The 26,649-nt window shown below is 39.5% G+C and overlaps 1 protein-coding gene across 1 annotated transcript in view; it reads right to left on the reverse strand.

The window, feature by feature from the left end:
• Positions 1-520: 520 nt before the first annotated feature.
• LMNB1 (lamin B1) overlaps positions 521-26,649 on the reverse strand; it is a 44,626-nt gene continuing 18,497 nt past the window's right edge. Inside the window, exons 2-11 of the mRNA XM_054589320.1 lie at positions 22,957-23,113; positions 22,242-22,367; positions 20,789-20,959; positions 19,296-19,421; positions 14,099-14,319; positions 13,068-13,293; positions 11,541-11,645; positions 8,189-8,308; positions 3,565-3,669; positions 521-1,123 (exon numbers count right to left, since the gene is read on the reverse strand). Coding sequence (XP_054445295.1) covers positions 1,082-1,123; positions 3,565-3,669; positions 8,189-8,308; positions 11,541-11,645; positions 13,068-13,293; positions 14,099-14,319; positions 19,296-19,421; positions 20,789-20,959; positions 22,242-22,367; positions 22,957-23,113 — 1,399 coding nt within the window. The 3' untranslated portion in view covers positions 521-1,081. The remainder of the gene's footprint in view (positions 1,124-3,564; positions 3,670-8,188; positions 8,309-11,540; positions 11,646-13,067; positions 13,294-14,098; positions 14,320-19,295; positions 19,422-20,788; positions 20,960-22,241; positions 22,368-22,956; positions 23,114-26,649) is intronic.

The following is a 26,649-nucleotide window of genomic DNA, read 5'->3' on the forward strand; positions in this document are numbered from 1 at the left end:
GATCACAAGACAAAATTCCTAAAACCCATACATACCAAACGACACCCCAATTACCACCATACCTAACAGTTACCCCACCAAGCACAGGCTTACCTGTATTTCATATCATTCATACCTTAACCCTCTATAAGGAGTCTTTTGATCAGTATCATTTCCCTATTTTAAGACAGTAAAACTAGGTTCTGGAAATAAAATCTCCATTTTTTCCTCTAAAAGGAATGTCTTCCTCAATGTCTTCCCCCACTGTCCTATATTCCCATTTTGAAAGGCCTTATTGTTAAATAAGCTAAAAAGCAGAAAGCACTGAGCACAAGTTTTAAAAAGACAGATTAATATTAAAACAGCCTTTTATTTGTTAATGTCACATAAGAAATTTAAGCAAGTTACACTATCTTAAAAAAAACACAACTAACGCATTTTAAGAGAAACCCTCTCCCACCCCCCACCCCCATTCCCCTTAAAAATTAAAAATGTAAGAGAAGTAACCATAAAACAAAGTTTTGTGGAATCCTTCATCCAGAGTGCTTACATGATTAGGTTAATATTGCCATCTTAGAAAATTTCTCTTTTCTATTAAAAAAAATTGTAGCCTTGATTGTTTATTACAAAAAATTTCATTACAAAATCTTGATATATTGAAAAATGCTTTCCCCCTCCCTTACAGCACCGTTATATATAGCAGAGAATAATCAAGAGCAGATTGCTAACCTAGAAGAGCAATCTTCAAATTAGGCCCAGACACACAGTGGTTTATTGACCCTCCCCTCCTCTTTTCATAAGAACTTAAAAAAAATACACACATACAAAAAAAATGTCAAAAAAATTTGAGGGACCCTTTCCAAACAGTACACAGTTAGTTCAGTGTCAATAATTCACATCTTGCAACAAAGTATATGGATATGATTTCTTTTACAAAACTTTCAGTGTCAAAAAAGGAAATTAAGGCCATCAGATTCGCAGCTTAAAAATTCACATAAAGGAAATATAAAAATATTCTGTGCTTCGGAGAAGGCTCTGCACTGTATGTAGGTAAGGATTACCATACTTCTTTACTTCAAGGAAGACGGTTGACTTGAGAAGTTTACATAATTGCACAGCTTCTATCGGATGCTCTCGGGGCTCCCTGATAAGGAAAACAGAAAAAAACAGTACTAAGAAAATGGATCACAGTATTTTAAAATAAGTCACTACAAATCTGTATCACCTATGTTCAAATGGACCCTCGTCATTTCTCATTATCCTTTTTAACTGTCTCTTAGGGAATTCTTCCCCACAAAACTCCAGCAAACGCCAATACAGTGATTCTCAACTCCAGCTGCACATTTAGATCCTAAGGAGCTTAAAAAAAAAACCACTCTACGTCCTTACAGCAATTTAAAGAGAACCTATTTATATAAAATTTTAAAGCTCCTAATTTTAAGTAATTCTAACTAACATGCAACTCAAGTTGCAAACCACTGCCCACTAACCTCCTCTTTGAATGAGTATAGCTTAGGAAAGAGATGGGTGGACTCCATTCTGAACAACCACATCAGAGAACACGCGGCTGGATCAGCTTTCCTGACGCATCGGCATTGCGTTCATCCTCAAATGTGAAGGTCACCAAAACAACTTCTCATCGACTCGCAAGGCCACTGGATTCACTCTCTAATGTGAAGTCAAACGAGCTGATCTGCCCTTCTATCTTCCCTATTTTGAACCTTAATATCATTATTTTCTCTGATCACAAAAGCTAAAAACATCACACATCTTTAACTTCTATTTTTCTTCTCTCACCTGCAAGTTCAGCCACCATACCTAATGAATCTCTATTTAAATAGTCCAATGTCTCCGCAATCTCCCTTCTAGAATCGATGCCTCTGATACGGTTTGATTGCTGCTCTTCTCCAAAGTGTGGAGCAGCCGCTTGCCTGGGCATCCAGACCGTCCATTTAACACCCACCTTCCAACTTTGTTCATCTCACACCCCCCACAATACAACTGGAGGCACAGGCAGACCTTGTGCTTAAGTCTTGACATACCCTCTCCGATGAATTAAAGATTGTCACAAATTCCTTGCCACCCCTCATTTAAGAGTGTGGAGACTATTTACCCTCCTCTGGAACTGGCCTTGTAACTCCTTTGACTAAGAGAATGTAGTACAAGGGACGCTGTGGCAGCTCTGGGCCTAGCCTTTAGGAGGTCTAGTGCTCTGTTTTCACCCTCTTGGAGGCCGGCTGCCATGTTGTGGCGCTTGAGCGAAACTAATGAATGATTCAAAGCCACATGGAAAGAGACATGGGGGACATTCTGGCCCCAGCCAAGCTCTACCTGAATGCAACTGCACGATTAACTGCAGGCTCCATCACGCAGAGCAGAAAATTGCCCAGGGGGGCCCAGTCAAATCACAGATTCCTGGAAGAAATCATTCTTTTAAGGCACCAAGTTCTGGGGTGATTTGTTAATGCAAAAACAAGTCATTCAAACACCCTGGGAACACTATCATCTGCTTCTCATAACCAAATATTTGCCCATCCTTCCATCCTTCAAAGCACCGGACAAGCCTATTTCCCAGAGCTGTTCTCACCCTGGCGGCCCAGCGAGCTTTCTCCAGCATCCAACCTGCTTCACCTCGCGCTCTGAGCCACTGGTCTGGCACCTCAATCAATCTTACATTGTTTTATTTTACTTCTAGTCATTATAACCCTTCTCATTAAGGGTAGAAAATGGATCCCATGCTTTTTTCTTAGGAAAGCCAAACCTAAATTATCTGTCCTTAAATATTCCCTGAAATGTATGAAGTATCCGACCAAAACCTCATTCTACCTCCTATAACCCTCCTCAAGCGGTTCTCAACCAGGGGGACTAAACACCTGAGATGATGCTGATTCGGTGTAGGACAGGGACTAGCAAAGCAAACGGCCGGTGTTAAAAATCTAAAGACGAAGTCTTATAAGGAGAGGAATTTTAATTAATGATCAGACTCAAAGAGCTTGAGAATATACACTGAAGGCTCATTGGTGATTAATAATTCCAATTTAATTAATTAAAATCAAATTTGAAGCATCTTTATTTCAAGGGCTCTCAAAAGCCCAAGCATCAGCTAAGAATCTATCTTGCAATTAGATGATTAGGAACTTAATATAGCAACAATTTTGTTTCGTACTGAATTTGAATATTACTTGTTATTTTTTTAAGTTTATATGCAGACGCTTACTAATTTAGTGATGTAAACTTCTCAGTCACAGAACCCTTAGGTAAGTAATTTTAAGCATGAAGTCTAATCTATATATACTTAGTCATAAGTGTTATGCATATCCTACCATAACATATTATGCATATTAAAAAACAAAAACAAAACTGAAATTGCATATCATGAGAAAAAAATGTTTTGAAAAGCCAGGCAACATTTTCTTGCAGTACCCTAATGTACTATCTTGAATATCTCGTCCAGAAAAACAAACCCCACTCCTAGATCAGTGGTCTGGTTCATCAGGTATGAGGAAAAAACCAAACTCGACTACTGGTTTTGGTTTTCATGTAATTCTGTTAATAAAATTTAAAACAAATATACTGAAGTAATACCTGCGGGCGGAATTCTTCCTGGACAGCCACTTCAACTGCTTCCTCCTCCTCCTCCTCCTCTTCAGGTATGGTTGTTTTAAAGACTGTACTTCTTTGAGCAACCTCCTAAAAGCAAGAGTAGTTTAAGTTAAAACCATATTTAAGATCACAAAGGTTGAGGGGGAAAGGGGACCTTATCTTTGCTTAAGTTTAAGAAATAGTATTCCTACATCGGGGATAAAAATTTTAAGTGGTTCATCAGTAGCTTTAGCTGCTGAACAGGAATTCTTGCATAATTAGTAGCAGTTCTTAGATCTTCAATATTTCCTGCAGGAGAGCTACTGGTACCCAATTTGAAACACCTGCTGAGAAGTTTCCACTGCTTTTTACCCCATTCTGCCACTAAGAAGTCTATAAATGATTTGGCACGCTAGATTCTTTCAACACTCAACAGGAATGCTGTGTAAAGCTCTCGCCTGGCTCCTAACAGAGAGAAGGCGCTAAATAAATGCTGGATAAAATGAAGCTAGAGGCTGACTGCTATGGTCTCAGGGCCCGTGGAAGCAACAGAACCAGCTGCCCAGAGAGATGAAAAGGGTGAGATCCTTCCATTCCTTCAGCAACTGGCTCCTTTTGAACGAAACGAAATCAAGACCCGTGAGCACTATTTACTAGTAACATCCTAGTGAAGTTATAGGCAGTGTATTCCATACATAAAGCAGACCTCCCGCCATCCCCTGGCAGTAGGATAGAAAGAAAGTAAGCATTCTCGTGTTCTCCTGAAAGGCAAATACAAATGACTTCGCTGTAGAGGCTACTGACACACATAATTGCAGCACTGTTTGTTTCTGTTTTTTGTTTTAAGCACAGAGCTAACCTGATGATCAGGCAGCAAGTAAATGCGTGTGCTAGAGAGCTCTGCAGAGCATCTAATTTTACTCTGTACCATGTGTTACGGTCACTCAACAAAGACAACTCTTTTAGAAGAGAGAGACGCTAAAATGTCAGTGAAAGCTTATCTGAAATTTAACATAGACCAGCTAGTGTAAAATGGCAGAGGAAGAAAACCAAAACCAAAAGTGTCACAGAAATTCAATTTTAAATATGTCCAAGGATACAATCTGTGAATAAAGTAAGGTAGCACAGTGTTTTGTGGGGAATTTTGGTACTTTGTGCAGGGCCAGGGAGGATGGGCCATTCTGAGTCTCTCATTAGCCAGAAACGTCAATTCTGTGAAACAGTCTATGTCCTCACATACAAATAGCCATTTTCACAAGTATCTGCCTGCTTTAACCAAATTAGCACTCATTTTTTTAAAAAGCATGTAAATCTTTAGATCAATTACAATTCTTTGAACTAAGATATCAATTGGGAAATGGTGGCATATAAACCAGAAAAGAGTCTCAAAAATCTTTCAAAGTATCCAGGTTTCCTCAACTCATCTTAAAATAAGGGGGAAAAGTCAAAATCTGTTACAGAATCCTCACGTTCTAGTTTCTAGCAGCCTGTGCCAGTGTATACATCCCAAATGAAAACACTGGCTCTTAAAGCCCATGATATACAAGACTATTGGCCTCAAATGAGAAGCTTAAAAAAACAGCAGCTTGTCCAACTATATTAATTATCAATTACTTCAACATTACTACTTTTAATATAAGCCTTCAGGTTAAGCACTTTTCATCTGACAACATTTAAAAACCAGTTACTCTGTCTAAGGTAGAAAGCCTGTACGTAAAATGAATGAGCTGAATACTATCTAAAAATTTAGACAGAAAAATAATAGAACAAATTTAGGACCCAAAGTTGTTAGGTTTAGGCCTAGGAAACTTATTACTCAGGATGTTAACAGAGAAATGTCTTTACCAAAATAATTCCTCTCAGCAAGATACCCAGCCCTGCAAGTGCCCTGAAAGGCACACATGAATAACCTCCCCAGCACTGCGCTCTGGGTCGGCCCCGGGTGAGCAAAAGCACGCCCGTCTCTGCAGCGGCGCAGGGCCAGCTCGGGCAGCTCGCGTGCTCATCTCTTCACAGCTCTGTGCTCCGTGACGGCACGCTGGCAGCCTGAAACCGCCTTGGTGGGAGGAGTTAAACCACAGAAATCTGCAAAGGCTGCAAATCAAGGCAGCTTGTGCTAATGGAGGAGCTGATTGTTAAACTAGGGTGTCTCTGTATAAGTGTGTAATCATTTGCATGTGCGGAAGTTCCAGTTATACCTATATTCTACAAGGTACAGAGAGACTGCTTTATATTTTTATGTCCCTCATACAAAAATATTTTATTTGCTATGGTGACATTTGCTGGTTTTAATCATCTAGCACCCCCTCCCTCATTTCTCAGTAAGAGTCCCCGGCTCCCCCGGATACCCATCTCTCCCATGGAGCTAAGATGCGTGTGTGACAAGGAGCCGAATGTGACCCAGCCGTGGTGGGGAAGGAGGCTCAAGCTCCAACTCTGTCCTCCTGACTCCAGGACTGGTTGGGCATGTGACCCAAGCTGGTCTGTAAGACTGAAGCCCAAGACAAGGGCCTCCTAGTCAAGATGCGCTGCCCCATCCCAACGCCAGCCTGAAACACTGTGCCTCGAGGAGCAGCCAGCAGCTACCCCGAATCGCAAGGGAGACCTCTCAGGAAGTGAAGCAATGGAGAGCTCCTTGGGCACCCTGGGTGAGCCAACAGACCGAGCCAAGCATCTCCGGATTTCTGGTTGTATGAATGCACACATTCCCATTAATTTAAAGCCAGTTTAACTGGGTTTTCTGATATTTTCAGTGACTCAGTAAGAAAATACACATAGAAAATTAAACTAACTTAAGCCAATTACCTTCAATCTTACAGAAAAGTGGGCTTTATGGTGGCAATTACAGATTGTTGCAGATATGGTCATCTGGGACCTACTAATAAACATGTTTGTACAGAATTAAACAAATAGTTGCCAAAAGTACTCATCTGACAATCACGGAAATAAATAACTATATTGTGATACTGCCTTTGCTCTGATAGAAGTCATTTAATAGAGCCTAGCAAGCAAGAAGCCATAGTTTGTTAAAATAGACAAACCAACCAACCATCACCTGAGAGTCAGTAGTTTGAATTATGAAGGGAAATAAGAGCTTCAGTTAGCTTTACGGAAAGGCCATCGATAATGCTACTTCCAGGCATATCCCATGACATGGTATCTGCTTTGTTCACATCATTGTATCTATTGTGTGAGCTTTTAAATCTGCTGCATTCTAAATATCCTCCTATTCAGATTACTTCTAACTTGGAACACATTTTCTCACAGAAAAAAAAAAGCTATGGACGGCATTTTTTTTTCCATGGCTCACAAAAGCCTACTTCATTTTCCTTATAATAGTGCTTTTTCAACCTCAGCAAGTCACCACTCCTAACAGCGTTTTGAAAGAGAAGTGCACTCTGCCAATTTCAGTTACTGGGGGGACCAGCAGCACAGGAGCCACAGTAATTCCAGCCCTTCGGCGGCAGCACCAGCAAGAGCTTGGAAGGATCCCAGCGCGGACGGCAGCAAGCAAGGGCTTCCGCTTCCAGAGAGCGGGAGGAAGATCCAGCACCTTGAAGTCTGTGAATTACTGAAGACATTTTGTAAACACTCCCCAACCCTGAGAACCCAGCGGGTATTTGGAGGTGACTCCCCCAGCTGCACCCAAAAATATCACACAACTATAAGGAAGTACATGTAGAAAAAAAATCACATGCTGTTTCATCCACAGCCTCAGTCTGAAGCGAGGGGCACTCTTCACTCTTCAGTAAATTCCTCACATAGGGCGGTGTCATCATCAGCACGTGTTTGCACTGAGGGATGGATGGGAAGGTGGCCAGGCACAGGACTTCTTACGCAAATACCTCAGACCCCATAATGAATGCTGTTAATTACTTTATTTCTCTGAACTTAAGTGAGGGTCCGTATTTGATTTTTTTAAAAAAAAAATTAGCCAATAAATTCTTACTGAATTCCTATTATGTGCCAGGCACATTACCAAAAAAAAAAAAAAAAAAAAATCAGAATAGGTCTTTGCGCTCCACGTGCTTATTATTACTCTAGCGAGAGAGGACACCCTGACTAGTGCCGTGCAGGGCACGAGGTCTGCCCCTGGCCCGTCGGGAGGAGAGAAGGAAGCCCTAAGGGAACACTGTGGTTTCACCTGAGACCACGCTGTCCTTCACAGACATTCATTTCTTGTGCGTGTGTGTGGTGGGGGCACCAGAGTGACTTTACCTGACAGTTGGGGATAGGTAAGGTTCTTTGACAAAAATTCTGGGACTGACATGTTGAAAACATACACACCAAGCAGATGTTCAAATCCAAAGTTTCACAAACACTCTGAGAGCTTAGTGACAAAGTTAACATAAGCGTCCGCTAGAGGCCAGATACTGTTCTAAGCATTTCTCAGGATTGTCTCATTTATATTATTCTCATTATATCAATATTATCTAATTTATATTGTCTTAACTCTGTTTTAAAGAAAACTAAAAGAGATGAAGGAACTTGAGCAAAGGCACAAAGCCAACGTGCAGTGGCGACTCTAGGCTGTGGTAGCAATCAGTTACTTTGTATTTCGATTTGGTTTCTGCAAAGCAATTGCACTTTAAATTGCCATCGAAGTGGTCCTGATAAAATGGCATACCTCTCCCTGAGAATTTTTCAGTATAACCTTCACATCTTCACCAGTGCCCCAGGAGTTCTGGTTCTTCCAGATGAGGTCTGTCGGAGGACTGGCCGTGACACCAGCATTTGCAGCCCAGATCTGGGGGGAAAAAGGACATCAGTCTATGCAGAACCCAGCTGTCCCACGTGCCAATGACAACAACATCATGATGAGAGTTGAACAGCTTGCAGGACTGACTCTACATCTCAGAGCTGTGTTGTAGCTTCAGACTTGCTATATTAAATAGCTGTGTCAAGGAGAAGCCACAGAACTTATCTAGACTTCAGCTTCCTCATCTGATAAATGAAATGATGACACAGGGCTCCGAAGTCAAGTTGCCTACATTCACATCCCAGCTCCCCTACACATCAGCTAACCTTGAGAAAGTGACCTTACTTTTGTGTTCCATACCATGGAACAGAAATGACACCTAAAAAATGTGAAAGTGTCATCCAAGACAAGTGATCACCCACATGGATGGCTGGCTCACTCAATGAATGTGAGCTCTCATGGTTACCATTCTGTTATTCTCTGGGTTTTATGGGCCCTCCTTCCTGTTTCGGGAGCCTTCAGGCCCTCTCCCATAGTATCTGTCCTCCAGCTGCCTGCAGCAGGAATTGAGGAGGTGACTAACTTCTCTCACACCTTCTGCAGCAGAGAGCCCTTGGAGAATACGCATGGAAATGGGTGTGTCTCCACCCAGGAACGGTGTCACCATACCATGAAGTGTGAAACTGAACTTCAGAAGAGTACAGGAAATGGACAAATCACCCATCAGTCAATGGATAATACGACTGCTATTGAAATAGGCAAAAAAAAGAAAATAATTATATTTTCCTTCTCAGCAGCATGAAAAACTCTGCCATGTTCTTAACGTATTTACTGGCAGAAGACGACAATGGGTAAGTGGAGAAAGCAGTAGAGTAGGAAGCGTAGGTCTGAATCCTGGACAGACGGCTACAGCTCTACAAACCTTGGTGTCCCTTTCTGCAGGGACACTGCTACCAGTCCTGACCTTTCTAAAAGACCACATGAAAATGGGAAAGTTCTCTACCCCATAAATTGTTTTACGACAGAATGGGCTATCTGATGGCAAAGGAAGACTGGAGATGGCATAGGCAGGTATGTTTTTAAATGGGAAAAAAGGACTTATGAATTCCTGATTAGGGGAGCCCCTCCTCTTTAGCAGCTCACTTGAAGCTTCCAAGTCTTCCATCAGCATGACAAACGGAAGGGGCCAGAGAGCACTTTGGAGGAAAACTGAAAAAGGCCCTGGATCTGGGCAGATGCTCAGATTATGTGGAATGACAGTATTTTCCTAAGTGCGAGCGATATTTGTCACTAGTCCACATGGAATCACATCATGGGTTTAGTGCGGATAATAATAAAAATACCAGTGATCTTACTGGGTAATTTAACCTAAAACTGTTCAGTAGGGCAGCTGTATGTGGCTTGTGAGCACCTGAAGTAGGGCTGGCCCAGACTGAGACATGCTGTAAGGACACCTGGGAGCTGAAGCGGCAGTTTGAAAAGTAAAAGATCTCACATAATTTTTCATATTGATCACATGTTGAAATGATAATATTCTGGATATACTGAACTAAATAAAATGTAATACTGAAGTTAATTTCACATATTTCTTTACTTTTTTAAAATGTGGCTACAAGAAAATGTAAAATTACATGTGTGGTTCTCTTTGTTCTAGAGTTTCAAGCTCATCGTTGCTATTGCCTTCTACAATTTTATAGAACAATCACTCACAACTACCATGTTCCAAAAAACTTCTCACATTTAATGCTACAGACTAGAGAAAAAAACGTATCACATTATTTGATATGATAATTGAGTTCTCCACTAGCCCTATAGTCTATGTATCTATTTTAGTCCCTGCAAAACCAAACGCAGTGGAAAACGTAGATGATTGGCATAATGGCTTCACATTACTTTAAAGAGACAGAGAGCACTCTCAAATCGGAATCTTCTGAATTAAAATGTTAGGTACTTTCCACTACATTATGCAGTTTCTATAAGACATATAATAAGACCGAGCAATTTTCTCTCACCACAGTAATTACTAAGAAGAAAGGATAATGTCCTTAGCACCCTTGTTCCCATTTTTACGCATTATTACAAAATTAGCAGGTGATATTTTCACAATGTGGCATCAAGCTCTATGAATACACTTTTTAAAAGAGAAGTTCTAACCTCTTGAGCCTTTGATACACTAAATAAGGTTTACGTCCATAAAAATTTAAAACATGTTTAATAATTTCAAAAAAAAGAATCGATAAAAAGACAGTCATCTCTTATATCCTTTACGATGAAAACAGTGACTTCTTTAAAACTGCTATCAAAGCTAACATATTATTATTTGCTAAATCTACTTTCTAAGCAAAAGGAAAGAAACTTTGTGTCTGATCCATGAAGCATACTTCTCTAAAAAGTTAGCAAATAATATTTAGTAACTATTGAAGATGTGGTATTTCAGAACCACATATAAAACCATTTAGAACTCAAAATAGAACCAGAATGGCACACAGCCCACCTTTCTAAATCTAGAACCTTTGATACTATGTAAAAACTACATGTAACTTGTGCTAAAATACTGTTTAAAGGACTGACTCTGTACAATAGTGCCTCTCACTGAATGACTTCTATTGAGATCCTAAGTCGGTCCTGATCAGCGTGATGCAGTTGGCTGGGCGTCGTACCCCAAAGCAAAAGGTCACTGGTCCAATGCCCAGTCAGGGTTGTGGGTTGACACGGAGGAACCAATCAATGTTTCTCTCTCACATTGATGTTTCTCTCTCTTTCTGCCTCCCTTCCCCTCTCTCTAAAACTAAAAATAAAATCTTAAAAAAAAAAATGTAAGTAGGTCCCTATTCCAACACTAGAAATGGTGACTAAGGGTGAGGGGGGGCCTGGACACCAAAACACTATGGTTCTGATGCGCACCCGAGACTAAAGACTGTGGCTTTAAGGCAGACCCTAGCATTAATAGATTATCTTCCTATCTGTTCTTCACGCCAAGCAGTAGCTTCTGAATTACCCTGGGCTCCATTATCAGTCAAGAGACAGCTGGTTTGTATCTACTAGCATAGACAAAATAAAAAGAATTCATAGGTCAATTCTTTCACTTTTAATGGACAATCGCTACTCTCAATAACACAGAACTTTTAAAATCTTTAATAGCACATATGATTCCCTAATAATGTCAAAAACATTATTAATGCCCAGTTCTAAATTGCTTCTCTTTAAGCCAAAATTTTTCCTGAGTTACTTTAACTATTAGCTAAGACAATGAAGTTAAATGATGAATAAATTCACTTACTGTAACAGTCTGGCCTGCCTTCAGCACATATCTTGAGGTATATTTGTAACTGACTGATGTGTCTCCAATTTTCCTGATCATCTCCCAGCCTCCCATTGGCTGATCCTATTCACAAAACAAAATAAAGCGAGGTCACTTCACATATACAGAGTTATGGCATAATCAAATAAATGAACCTATATATAGGCAGTTAACCTAACTTTATGGTTGACGTCCCATGATTCATATTTTCATATTATAAAAAAATGGCTTTATCATTAAGCAAAACAGTCACTTTGGCAATGCTGCAGTTTAAATTAGTAAGGTACTTAGTTTTAAAGAGGACAAAACTGGAAGAAAGGGGTCTTTTCTGCTAGGCCAGGTGGGTCTCTTAAATTCACAACACATCTGTCACCATCATAATTACAAACATCTAATGCTTGATTAATTTAAGTTCAGAAACAGAAACAGAAGAAATTATGTCTCTTCTCTTTTGCATCTGTACCACCTCTGCCCGCACTGAGCTCTCTCACCTAGAAGCATACAGGGCTCACACGGGGTAAGCGACGCCCCAAGCCAGTCCCAACTGCCAGCTATCAACGCGAGCCCCCACCCACCCAGGCCTGCCTGACACCCGAGGGAAGGCACAGGGCGTAAAGGCGACCAGCTACCCTGACGCACAGCCATCTCTAACTCAAAGACGAGAATAAACCAGGCTAGGAGCCTCAGAACAGCTCCAAACAGGGCTGCTGCGCCTCCTGAAAAACAGCCAAACTACAACAATGGGGCGGTAGAGACGACTCTGTTCTTCAGCAGTTAAAGTCGTGACTAAGAAGGCTGAGAGCCTGTGCTCTTTAGTATCAGAACTGCTGGTGCACCTTAGCCCGCCCCAATTATTCCTTCATCCACACACAAGACCGTTTCGTGCCCTTGCACCCCCGACCGGCCTGCCCCCCGCAGCGTCTCACAGCCCTCAGTGCCCCAGCTCCATGATGCCCAGGCAGGGAGGACCTTCACCACTCGAAACCCAGCTTGAAACTCCAGATTCCCTAGAATACTTTGTTTACTTTTAAACAATTTCAAGATAGGGTTTAATACTATTCTTGATAAAATTAAATCATTAGCATCCATTCACCCATGTAGAGAGAAAAACACTCCCTGTGTATATCTGAGTGTGGCTTGTATTTCCTTCCCTTCATGAAAGAATATCCACCATTTCCGCCCACGCTCCTAACTTTTCAGAAATCTGGGTAGGGCGGGGAGTAACAATAATTCATCCTCAGGAAGGCCACTGTTGACAAAATGACCAGAAGTGGGAAAAAAAAAAAGCCCTTGCTCTTTTGTAAAGAAGGGCTAATGAAGAAAATGTTTAAACCACTAAGAGCACCGCCTCCTCTTCCCCCTCCTATTTTAATTTATATTTTCTTCATGAATTTAAGTGAAGACTACTGAATTCAAGTACAGGCTGAGGAATTAAGACAATTGCAAGATGGCGCACCAATCAGCAAAGCTTTGCTGGGAAAAAAAAAAAATGTGTCTGTTTTTTACCTGTTCAGAAGTGTTCTTCAAGCGGATAAACTTTCCATCAACATCTATCTCTTCGATGCAGACATTCCCAGTGGCTGAGGCGGAATGAGAGATGCTAACACTACTGCTTGCCTCTGACTCTTCCACATCGACTCGCTTCCGCTTTCCTCTAGTCGTACGCACACTGCGACTTGAGGATGCTCGTGATACTGTCACACGGGAAGAAGGGCTTGGAGAGAGCTTCAGTCTGTACAAGAAAAGTAGAATGTTTGGTTTATGAAACATATATGCCCTTCCGACCTTAAAAAAACGGGTATTAATATCCTGCAGGTGCATTTCTAAACCAAAACATCACCAGCGACCTGTTAGACAAAGGCAGTGTCCATCTTAACTAAGATAAACTTCTTTATGCTAGGAGTACCACCAATTTCATATTTTAAAAAAAAAATAGTAATTTGAATGTTTTGCCCATGAACAGAATATAACCATAATGCAGTGGGTTGGGAAAACAGGGGAGGAAATTGTGCCACCTACCACCACCCCACAAACACTGTTAGATTTACTACACTTAATGTTGTCATGCCTGTATTTTCTTCTTTACAAAATACAATCACAATGTACATAATATTGAAATCGAATGGTTTTTCATTCCAAATCACATACCTTTCCTTTGGAATTTTTTTCTGAGAATCGGTGTTAAAAGGATTCAACACCAGCTAAATTTGAAAAATAAGTACAGTCTCTTGCAGCAAATCTGGTATTTTACAATATATTAAATTATCAAGACATTTTAAATCCAAAGGAAAGACTCCCTCCTGACACAATTCAACATTTATAATAATAATAGTAATAGACTGCTTGAGTAACAGTTTTTATTGCTGAGGTATATACCTAACACCTCAACACCTAGGTGTTAAAAGAAATGACAGAGAAACTATATGAAATTGGCTTAATTGTTTTAAAATGAAACTCAATGCTATCTACTTTTTCTTTAGATAAAAAGGGGTGGGGAGAAAGGAAACTATGAGGTAGGCGACACATAAATTACTCACCTCTCTTCTTCACCTTCTAAGAGTTTTCTGTAAGCACTGATTTCCATGTCCAGGGCCAACTTTACATCAAGAAGTTGTTCATAATCGTTCAGCTGTTGCTGCATCTGATCCCGTATTTCCGCCATCTCTCTCTCCTTGTCAGTCAGCATGCGCCGAGAGTTGTCTCTTTCTTTAGCAAGCAAGTCCTCTAACTCTTGAATCCTCTCCAAGCATGCTCTAGACTTCAGATTCGAAGGAACACATTTACTTTCTAGGAACATTCCTACATTAGCATAAGGCAGCTATTTTAAACCATAAACCATTTCCTGGGCCAGAAAACAAATAGAACCCTAAGGAATGTCTAACAGAATAAAAGAGATTTTGATTTTAAGAAATTAAAAACCAAACTTCCTCTGATATAAAACACAGCCTGCAGGGAAATTTTGGCTTAAGAAATTCCTAAAGAACAAAGATATATTGATCAAATGTGTTATAAACGTACATATAATTTTTCTGTATTTGGCCAAATAAAATTTTAAACTGTGGTTTTAATAAAAGTCAAGCGTGGCTGCCCTACAAGCCTTTGAGCTCAGAAGTATAAATTAACAAAAGTCAAGAACTAAAAAGAAACTCACTGACAAAAGAAAACAAGGGTATGTTTTGGAGATGTGCTAAAACTACTCAGGAAATGCAGAAGAGGGACTCGGGCTGCCCCTTTAGGGACAGTGCCGCCCCTGCAGGACTGCTGGGCTTGCTCCCGCTCAGTCAGCCGCAGAAACCACACAGTGCAGTGCAGTCAAATCCTACCGTGAGCATAAAACCTCTACAGCTGATATCTTTAAAATGAGAAATGTCACACCCTACACCAGAAAGTTCATCTTAGGACCCTTGTGGCTCACTAGGTAATTATTCTTCTATATTTCTCCAAGACAGAATTCATCTCAGCAGCTGCAGAAAGTGACAAAGGTAATCAACTCACAGAGACTGACAGATAGAGCTTAGGCCCTTGGAATCACTAATCAGCTGCATCGGAGCAGGGCTGAAACAGTACCTAGTGCAAAAATTAAGTCTGGAAAACTAGAGATAGAAAAGAAGGTCTACACTGCAGAAACATGATCTATTTCTCACAGGAGTACAGGTAAGAAAATTTAAAACTGCTTTATATATAGACTGGGGTTGAACAAATAAGTAAACAGGACAGCAGAAACCAGGTTTCCTACTCTCAGAAAGAAAAACTACAGATAAGCGAGAAAGGAAGCCTACAATGAACCCTGAGGTATTGGGTATGAGTCAGAGACATCAGCATGACCTTGGGTTTAGCTTAATACAAATATAGGTAGACAAATAAGTGCAAACACAGATGAGCATGCATACATGTATTACCTAGCTCTGTCCGCAAAAGGGCTGTAAACACACAGGATGAGCCCAGAGCATCTTATATTCAATAGTATCCCAAAGTAAAGACGTGCTCCAAAACAGGGGCATGTGGCAGCCCATCTGACAGAACTCTGAATGGCCAAAGCTCAAACAATCTGAGCCAATAAAATAATGTAGTACTGGATTATAACTCAAAGTATAAAATAAATATCCATTAGTCCATGCTGATGTAAACAAATAAATAAACAGATAAGGTGATAAACAGGGGAAGAAGAAATAAACCTTTACCTAAGAATCCCATTTAATAAATGCAGAGAGTCCCGCTTCAGGGGGTGAAGCTGAATTTTTGCCCTTCACCCACCCTTCACAGCGGGCTAGACTTAGTGACTTGCTTCTCAAGAACCAAGTATGGAAAGGGAAAAACAGTAATTTGACAGCGAAGAAACCTGGCAAACACTACAGTAAACAATTATAAAGGTTAACATGATCACCAATGATATAACACAGATGCCATGTAATTCCTGATATGATGTAATACGAAGGGCACTCACTTAAAACCCATGACCCCAGTCTAATCATGATAAAGTCTATTATGATAAACCCTGATAAATCTAGACTGGGGACAATCTACAGGATGCCTGGCTAGTTCTCCTGAAAACCATCATGGTCATAAAAAACAAGGAAAGCCTGAGAAACCGTCACAGACCAGAAGAGACTAGGGAGGCATGGTACCGGGAACAGAAAAATGACAATAATAGGAAATGTGGTGAAATCCAAACAGTTACTTAGTTTTGGCCACGGTAACAAATTGCTAACAATGGGGGAAACTGGGTGAGAAAGATGGGGTAGCTGCCTGTACCATCCTTCTAACTTTTTGGTAAATCTAGAATTATGTCAAAGTCAAAAAGTTGTTTAAAAAATAATCAGTCAATCAGTTACAATTCAGAGTAGCATCTGACATTCTAGATTAGAAGCAGGTATTCATCTTAAGAGTGATACCAAACATAATAATCCCTGCCTCTGAGAAGCTGTACTTATATGCATTTGCAGAAAAGCATGCTCTGAACTATTTTTTCCTCTCAGGTTTCTTATATTTTCTTTCCTCTAAAAGAAAAAATATATAAACTCAAAACGTCTCTTCTTCAATCAATCTCTTCTCTTCTTCTGTCCCCATGTGGGAGGTACACAGAATGGGCCACAAGGTGGAATCTAAAGGAGCTGATGAAAGACATAAACTACCCAAGGTTTAGAGAGAACCTGAGCCTAGATTTGTAAACTCCAAAATGCCCCATTTGTCTGCCTTTGATGCTGTAGAGTTCTTTAAAGGGGAAAAATTAAAATGTAGGCATAAAAATGTTTTATTTTAAATTTTACCCTGAATTATTTTGTAGTTTAAGTAGAAGTATTTAAATTACATTTTAAATAGCTGCACTACATGTATTATGTAGTGAAATACACAGAATGCAACATGAGAAACAGACCTAGGTTCTTCTTCCCAATTCTGCTGTTAACAAATTTTGAGACTCTTGAAACTCACTAAACCAGTATCCACATTAGAAAAGGTAGAGGTCTAACCAGGTTATCTGTAAGATCCCACCTCTAACTCTAACATTTTATGACTGGCTTCTAATGGTCTTGGTTTTCTTATTTTATAGTATGTAACAGTTTATTGTATTAGTTTATTATGCTCTAGCTGCAATAGCAGTTTCCAGAGTCTGGGTATTAGAAAAACAAAAATTAGATATGCTTTCAAAGTGCTGCTGGAAACTCCTGCAAGCCAAAGAGACTCTGACCAACCAATTAATTTGGCCAAAGTAAAAGGATCTAGATAGAAATGCAATATATGAAATTCCTAATTCCAAAACATAATACTACTACCATTTAGTATTTAAAAAATATTTTCTAAAGTCAGTATTTTAAAGGCTATGTCAATTTTAAATAAAATTTAAGAAGTACCTGCACTTCACTAACTGAAGTCATGTAACTGAAAGGAAACTCTGTGGCCTAACAGACAGGGTGACGAAACTGGTATGACTCAACAACAAATACTAAGAAGATATACAATAGGAAAATACTACGAAAGATGGCTTATGTCTCTTTAATGATCTTTCTAAGGCTAAAATTTAATAAAGATATTCCTCACGATACACTATTTAGCATAAGATCTGATACCAGTAATAAATAGAGGAAAAGATCCCCATTCTCCACCCCCCAACAGTGAAATTTAAAACTATTCTGGTCAAAGAAGGTGCTCCTCTCCTATTTCCTAAGGAGTTAGCTCCAAGAAACCGCTGGGCCCTGCCAAACACCATTTAAAATCTACTAACCTGAAGTAACAAAACAACTTGCAAGGATGGAAACATAACTAACTGACAAACGGGGGAACCGGGAGAAGACACGGCTGCCAGGTTTCACGGCCCATCACTATTTGACCAAGGCAAGTCTCGGTCTCACCTGGAAAACACCTATACCTAGCATAAGCAAGTGGGTTACACAGCAGCCAAAAAATAAGTAAGACAGGGAAATGTAAAACTGAAGGCGAGAGGATAAATGGAATGCATTTATAAAATGGAGAAAAAGTAGTAAATAGCAACTCAGAGTAAGAACAGAGAGGGCCTGTTTTGGGGAAGGTGGCTATTCAGATACTGTAATGGAAAAAAGATGATCTGTTACATTCCTAAAAGGAAACCTTTGAAGAGAGTGAGGTGTGAAGTGAAAAACTGGGCACTAGGGGAGGAACCCACTTCTCAGTCTCTGGGCAAGTCATTCAACTCCCCTCGGTCTGTGGTCAGACTGAGTGAACTCAAAGGTCCTTCCAGCCTAACTGTTATATGAAAACTTCAAAATGCTAACAGGATAAAAATCAGTCTAAAATAATCTTTACATGTATGTTGTGAGCAATAAAGTACACATATAGGCAATGTAAAAGCTTCTATTTTAATTTTTTTACAGTACACTATTTTATGTACATCACTGTCCACTTTGTTTTCTCAGTTCCTGAAATAAATGTTTTCAGTTTTATAATCAGGAAAAGATTTTATTAAAAATAACATAATAGAAAAAAGAAAAGTTTAATCAAGAGTAAGATGAATGTAGTCTTATATGGAAAGTGTAAAACAATAAAATTTCCTCCCTTAAAGAAAACAGAAGCTGAAGTTACTATCCAAGTAACTAAGGTGAGCAAGAGATTACTGAAGCACTCTTAAGTACTGTGTGTTTGTACCTGCACTTTGTGTCCACATCACCCTTAGACTGAAACAGAGTTCAAGCAGCCTCCAAGCCTCCACCTAGTGCTCACCATCATGTTTGGGTGGGAACCCACACAACACAACAGGCAACGCAGTCATTTGTCACTAGGTGCACCAATGAATGAATGACACTAAATTCTTAATGCACAGATTAATGTTATTTCCCGAGAGGGAACTTGTCTAGAAACAGAAAGCATTTACAGCCCACAAAGAATCTTTGCATGTTTTTCTTCATTGTGGCTTCCAATGTGATGAAAAAGGAGTTTAAGGAGCAGAGCACTGTGTGGAGATGAGGCTGCTGGGTGGGTCAGAAAACCCAGGTCCTGGGGTAAGGCCAGGGAACACCTTAGAAGCTTGCTTCCTCAAGGACAACTCCCTTAGCTCTAGGTCATCTGTTAATTTAAGAATAATAGTCTTCTGCTTGGAAGAAGCAATGACAAATGAAAAAATCTGGGGAGCACTGCAAAACTAGAGTGGAGAAAAACTCTAGCCTCCCTAAAAAGTGGCACTGGGCAGAGCAAAGCCCCATAGACTACTGTGGTGGGGATGGCTTTCAAGTTCAACTTCAATTCTTCTTAGGGAAAGATACTCACCTCTTTCTGTAGGTTAGAAAGCTGAGAAGAAAGGCTTTCAATTCTCATGCGACTTTCCATCAGTTCTTCCCTGGCACTGTTGACGGTAGAAGTGTTCATCTCTGATGCTAGCCTGGCATTTTCGAGCTGAAAGAAGAAACAAACCACAGTCAAATCTTATCTTGTGAATTAGAGCGAACAAATGAGGAAGCATGATTCACCTTAAGGTATTTCATTTCAAACCTAAGCCCTGCTGGTAACTGGTTGATGAAACAGGAAAAGCATCATGAAGTTGGCTGACATTGGAAAAAATTACCTTACGTGTTTCAGTGCATGAGCTAATATACCTGGGTCTTTACCCAAAATTTATTACTTCAACGTTTCATCCATTGCATCGCTAATGTCTCAGATACTGCTGCTAATAAGGAGACCATGGTGATGTTTATAGGAAAACAAACATCACATGTCCCTCACCCACCAAATAATACAAAATACAAAGAAAATAGGCAAAAAGCACTAATTAATAAATTATTCAAAATCAGACAGAAACACTTTCTTTCAGACGCAAAAAAACAGCTCCTCGGGTAGATTCAATATCCTGCCCCCACAAAGGCCCCTAACGTTCTGTTGTGCGGCGTGTCTCAGGCCCATTTTTGCAGCCGTCGTCTCTTCCCTGGCTCCCTCTAAGGCCACAAGTCTATGCGACGGACGGACACTTACTTTGGCTCCTGTGCTGTCCAGTACAATGCCCGGCACTGGAATAAGTGTTGGACAATTGAATGTGGGGTTTAAAAGACCTCTCCCTTCCACCAACTTATTACTGTTTCAAAAAATGGATTAAAAGCAACATAACCAGTTTAAGGCATGCAAAAGAAATGATTTTCAACACATCTATGACCCTCATTTTCTAAGTCTTCCACTAACAGTTCTTTTTAAATCAAATCATGTAACATTTAACACATTGGGGTAAAATTATTTACTGGGAAAGCTTGTATTTGTTGGTGATTTTATGAATTTGTGCATGGTCTACTAATACAAGTGGGAAATTTCTGTGATACTTTTTCAATGAAAAAGAGTGTCAGAGGAAGAAATATCAGAGACTTTCCATTTAGCCTTGGTTCAAAAAAGCTCTCAGTGGTGGTCACAGCCTGTGTCCAGTGATGGCCTGGAAGTCAGACTAGATGCAGTCCAGCACGGTGGGCACGTGCTATTGGGAAGAAAACAAGTTTCAAGTGGCTTGGGTTTTACTATTATGACGTGACATGAGTGATCAATGAACAAAATGATAAACCCTCATTGCCTATAAAATTAGAATAACCTGACTTTCTTGGAATAATTTCTAGTAACATTTACTTTATAGACAACTGCTGTTTTTTACAAATCCATTTTCTATATTTATGAAGACTAGAGGGATTCATTGTAGAAAAATAGAACACACAGACACCAAGTCATCCTCTGAGGCGGCCGTGAGCAGGGGCGAGGTGCCGCCGCCAGGCCGGGAGGAGGCTGCTCACTTTGGCGTGGTAGGTTTGCTCCAGCTCCTCCTTGTACAGCTTCACCTGGGCGTCGTGCTGCTCTCTCATCTCATGCAGGGCCTGAGCCAGCTTGTACTCATACTCAATCTGACGCCCAGAGTCCACCTCCACCAAGCGCGTTTCATGCTTCCTTCTGGTCTCATTAATCTCCTGGGGGAGAAAAAGGATATAAAACCAAGTTACTTACCGTGGCTGCATTGGTACAGGCCTGAGTGACATCAGAGCCATCTGAAGTTTTATGTACCAACCTCCTCGTGTCTGTCCTAGGGAGGCATGTGAATATGCATTTTGCCTTCATTTTCAAATGAGAAGATTTTTGAGATGGAACTAGTAACAGAAATGGTAGCATCTCGAGCCCTGGAAATTTTGTTTCTTTTCAGGGGCATAGGTCTTCATTTCTCTGAAGGCAAGGAATGGTCTGGGAGACTTACTAAAGAACCATGCAATCATGGGCAACTATATATACACTGGCTAGTGACTGTTTTTCTAAACTGTTGTACTGATGATCCTAAAGACACCTCTGGGAAAAATCCACAGGAAAAGTTAAACTTGTCAAGACAACTCAACTAGAAGATTTGTACATAATGAAAACTATCTCCTTAGACATATTAAGATGCAATAGTAAACAGAGTAAGCTAATTTACATGACTTATTTTAAGAGCTGGTACAAAGGTATCAATACCAATTGATACAAAATCGTATGAACAATCATTACTATCTTGAGTACATGACAATTCACCATTAAAGAACAGAAGTGTAGGCATAATCCTTTGCTTTATGTTTTAAGGAACTATCCAAAAACAGAATGTCTAGGAACACAAGTCCAAGAGTAAAATTTCCATTCCAGCCTCTAGCTCTGAAAATACCGGTCTTTAGTGACAATAATTTAAGAGACCACAAGAGGGGGCTATAATCTACCGAAGTTCTTGTTTCTGTGTCACCTTACTCCAAGTGCACCTTACTCCTCTGCAGAGGCACGGGCTGCTCTCGCAGCTACTCCAGCAGCCTGGGAATACGCTCAGAAGTCCCCTCAGCCCAGGCGGAAAGCCTGACTGTAACCTCATCAGAGACCCTGAGACATAAGTAACCATCAGTTCCCCAGCTCTCAGAATCCTGACCTCCAGAAACAAGAGATAATAAAGGTCTGTGGTTTTAAGGTGCTAAATTCTGGAGTAATTTGTTAGGCAGCAATACATAACTAATACCAATGCTTAAACAGGTTGACAGTAATTAACTGCTGTGACTAAGCCTTTATAAACTAGATGAAGTAAATCATACCTGTTTACCATAACAGCTTGAATTCTTGCATGAATACTTTTAGCAGCAGTATCTTGAAAAATTTACCAACAGAATTTCTATTTACATATACAGCTACAACAAAGCCTTTTAGGATCACTTCATTCCTTGAAAAAGTAAAACTATATGTATTTACCTCCTCATACATGTTTTTACGAAACTCCAAGTCCTCAGTAAGACTCTGACAGCGATTCTCCAAATCCACTTTAAGTAAAGTTTCATCAGCTAATTGTTTTTTGGCAGCAGTTAAGGAGGCTTCCAACTAACATAAGGAAAAAGAATGGATGAAAATTAAACAGCAATCATTTAGTAATGAATATAATTGATACCTATGGATTGAATCCAATCAAGTATTGCAACTTCTATGTATTTACAAATGCATGGGAGTCCCTCATTATAAACTTTATCCTTAACTGTGCGTTTAATTGCTGGTCCCACCCACAGGGTGCCACACCAAAACATCTCTCACATTTGGTAGCCAGCAACAGGGAATGAACAGAGACCTCTGACTTACACTTCCATTTTTTCCTGTATGCAGAGCACTGTTATGACACCTTCTCTTTTCCTACTTCACATTTTGTCACAATAATGAAATAGGCTTTAAGAGCAAGAAACAGAATAAGTATAAGCACAACAGAAAGGAAGAAGAGCAAAATCGAGATACAATGATTGAAGAGTGAAGGTGCTTTGAGCGTTAGATACCTCGAGACTATCAGATAAGTCACAAAATAACCAAATTAATACATTTTTTAAAATAAAAAATACAAAATAAACTTAAAAATCAATCAGCCAAGTAAGACAGGTGAGGCAATTAACCTGCCAAAATGACTCAAGAGCAGAGTTTACCTTACCTGGGCAACCTGATCCTTCAGATCCTCCACTTCGCCCTCTAAACTTTTTTTGTCACCAAGTGCAGTAGCCAGAGCCGCGTCTTTAGAATTCAGTGCCGCTTCATATTCGCGAAGCTTCATCTGGGCTCCATTAAGATCAGATTCCTTCTTGGCATAACTGTAAGACATTTGAAAAAGCACATGACATCAAATTACGCCCCTGAGTTGAGGCCTTTTCCCTCCATGCTTAGGGGGAGATGAAGAGACACTCTATGTAAAACCTGTCATAATCTACTAACATTAGAGGAGGGACCTGGCTAGTGCAGCTCAGTTGGTTGGATATCACCCTGCAAAGTAAAAGGTCACTGGTTTAATTCCCAGTCACGGCACATGCCGAGCTTGAAGGTTCCGTCCCCAGTCGGGGTGAAGAGGAGAGGCAACAGACTGAGGTTCTTCTCTCATCAACCTTTCTCTCCCTTCCCCTCTCTCTAAAAATAAATAAATATTTTTTTCTAAAAAAAATGAGAGGAGCAATTCAGGAGTATTGTATCTAGAGGTTTTTCATGGATAACAACTTCCTCTTCTAATAATTCCCCTTCCATGATTACTAATGATTCCAGGTCACAGAAGTCCATAAGATCAATGTACCAGAATCCTGGTTGCCTCTGAGAACACATGTCCTCCTTGTTCTATAAAGAGGCATTTCATGTTTTAGTAAGAATACACTTTTGAAGAAATGAATATTTATTATTTTTAAATACAATGAATATTATAAACCATGATGTGCAGGAGACATAAACCAAGATATAAAATGAGATTAAACACATGAAATAAAGTAAAAAAGCAATTTTAGCCCTGGCCAAGTGGTTCAGTTGGTAGGAGTGTCATTCCATACACCAAAAGGCTGAAGGTTTAATCCCCAGCAGGGCACATACCTAGTTGTGGGTTTGATCCCCAGGGTAGGTGTGTATGGGAGGTAGCACGATGTTTCTCTCTCTCTCAACTTGCTGATATCACACAGAAACTCCCTTGATATAAGAAGTAACTGACCCCACGCTTGTAAGCACTTTCCATTCCTCACATAAGAGGTGATTTTAAGATTTTCCTAACTTTAAATTAGGGTTTCACTGACTTTTGGAAGAAAAATTATTTCAGGTTATATTACTAACTCCCCAAACATGAGGTCCATATTGAGGTTTCTTTTAAATATCACTTTTTGTTAAATGAAGTTCTATATTATAAAATTAAGGTTCCTTTGGATATTTTTGCTGTCAAATAATTGCATCTTAAAAAAAACACTATTTTTTCATGTAAATAATTCTATTATTATTTATTAGTGATGCTGGAAAAGCCTTAATATCAAAATTCTCAATACCTATTCTTAATTAAAGTTGCAACTGTAGAAGGGTATTTCTACTACTGATCTTTGAGAGTAGGTTAAAGGAGGAATTTTTAATAAATAGAAATCTAAAAATCTGTAATATTAAAACAAAATGAATCTGTCCAAAAGATAAGCAAGTGTAATTTAAAGAGAAGATTTAATAGTATACCTTTCTTATTCATTTTGGTATCATAAAATAACTACATACATAAAATCTCAGCAGTCATACCACATTTTTCTCAAATTCTGTATTTTTAACAACCACAAGATGGCAGCCTTTTACCAAAGACTTGTTTCGAGGAGGGGGCGGGGAATCAACTGTTTAAAAAAAAAAAAAAAAAACACCATACAATCATTAACTTATAACAGCAACAACAAAAATGCCTAGTTCCTACAAGTGCTGAGTCCTAAGGCTGGGAACTCCATGGAACAGAATCAATGCTTATAGAGGAGCTGTTATTTTATCCCACTATATAAATGACCAGAGCTGGGCAGGGATACCTATTACAATGAATATGATTTTTTTTTAATTTACATATTATACAACATTTACAAAAGCTAGTGACTCAAAATTACTTAACAATTACAAAAAATCCCACTGTACCTTTGTCTAATATTTAAGTCTCAGATCATAATGTGCTACTTCTCAATGTAATGCCTCAATGTTACCTATAAAGGAGTGTCCATAAGACTATCAGCTGATTTTTCAAAAGAAACCTTACAGGCAAGAAGGGGCTGGAAAGAAGTATTCAAGGTCTCAAAAGGCAAGGACCTACATCCAAGATTACTCTATCCAGCAAAGCTACTATTTAGAATGGAAGGGCAGATAAAGTGCTTCCCAGATAAGGAGTTCACCATCACCAAGCTCTTATTATGTGAAATGTTAAAGGGACTTATCTAAGAAAAAGATTAAAAATTATGAACAGCAACAAACTCACAACTATCAACAACTGCACCAAAACAAACAAACAAACAAAACAAAAAAACCTAAGCAAACAACTAGAACAGGAACAGAATCATAGAAATGGAGATCAGAGGGGAGGGGTGGGGGAGAAGGGGGGGAAGGTAAGGGAATAGGAAGGATAAATAGTAGGCACAAAATAGACAGGGGGAGGTTAAGAATAGTATAGGAAATGGAGAAGCCAAAGAACTTATATGTAGGACCCATGGACATGGACTAAGGCGGCGGGGGCGGGGTGGCTGATAGGAATGCTGGTAGGAGAGTGGGTGCAGGATGGAGGGGAATAAAGGGGAGAAAAAAATGGGACGACTATAATGGCATAATTAATAAAATATATATTAAAAAATAAAGGATCTGAAAATATTCTTTAAAAAGTCAACAAACATATCCTCAGATGAGGATAAAAAAATTTTTTAAGTATATACATTGTTCCATTATGAATTTTTTCATACAGCTATAACTTTCACATTACTGAACAAATTAGGAAGATACAAATCAGAATTGGAAATGTGCTTAAAATTGCAAATGAAAGCTAACCTTCCATGCTCTGGCTCAAGGGGGAAGAAGAGAGTTGGGTGATGCTGCTGCATCTTGCACACACTTACATTACGCTTATGCATGTACTTTGCTACTTCCGAAATCTAAAAACTCTTTGAAGGCAAGGGTCATGACTTATTCCTTTATTTTCTACATAGACAATGTGTAAATAATGACTGTTTTGGTAACAGGTATAGAAACTTCCCATATACTACCCCACCAACAAAAAATAAAACCCCATTCTGCTTCTTTTGTTATGTAAAATACTCATGTCTTTTCCTAGAAAAAAAACGGACATTTTTATAATCTCTAAAAGTTGCATTCCTAGATGTCCTCCCAATCGTCTGCCAATTTCCTAGGCTAGATGGATAATGAAAAAATTCTTAAGATTACACTCAAGTCTTCATCTGGCCAGAAGCCATGAATCGATGAATTTTATATGCCACACAAGGTGCCAATACCACAACCATGTAGCAAGTTAACATCTTGAACATAGTCTTCTCATAGTTTCTAACTGCATTATTATTTTTCATTCATTGAATGTGATGTAGGAAGTCGTGATCTAATTATCAGCACATTATCAAAGTGTATAAAGGTGCAGAAGTGACATCCTAAACCACAAACATGAACTGGTTGCAGCTCTCACCTATGCCAGAATAACATCTAACAAAATGCCAGAGAACACAGAGCAACCTAGACAGGAATCCAAGGGTAGGTGGGCATTTTTCTTTGACTATATTTCCTAATTGGATTTTTTCATTGTTACTAACCTGCTTAAGGTATTCCTAACTCCAGATAAGGAGACCTTTCTGTGTTTTCACGTAAATTCAGTATG

The sequence above is a fragment of the Pteronotus mesoamericanus genome, unplaced genomic scaffold (genome assembly GCF_021234165.1).
Source record: "Pteronotus mesoamericanus isolate MK-2021 breed Mesoamerican mustached bat unplaced genomic scaffold, CSHL_Meso_final scaffold_167, whole genome shotgun sequence".
Taxonomy (NCBI): domain Eukaryota; kingdom Metazoa; phylum Chordata; class Mammalia; order Chiroptera; family Mormoopidae; genus Pteronotus; species Pteronotus mesoamericanus.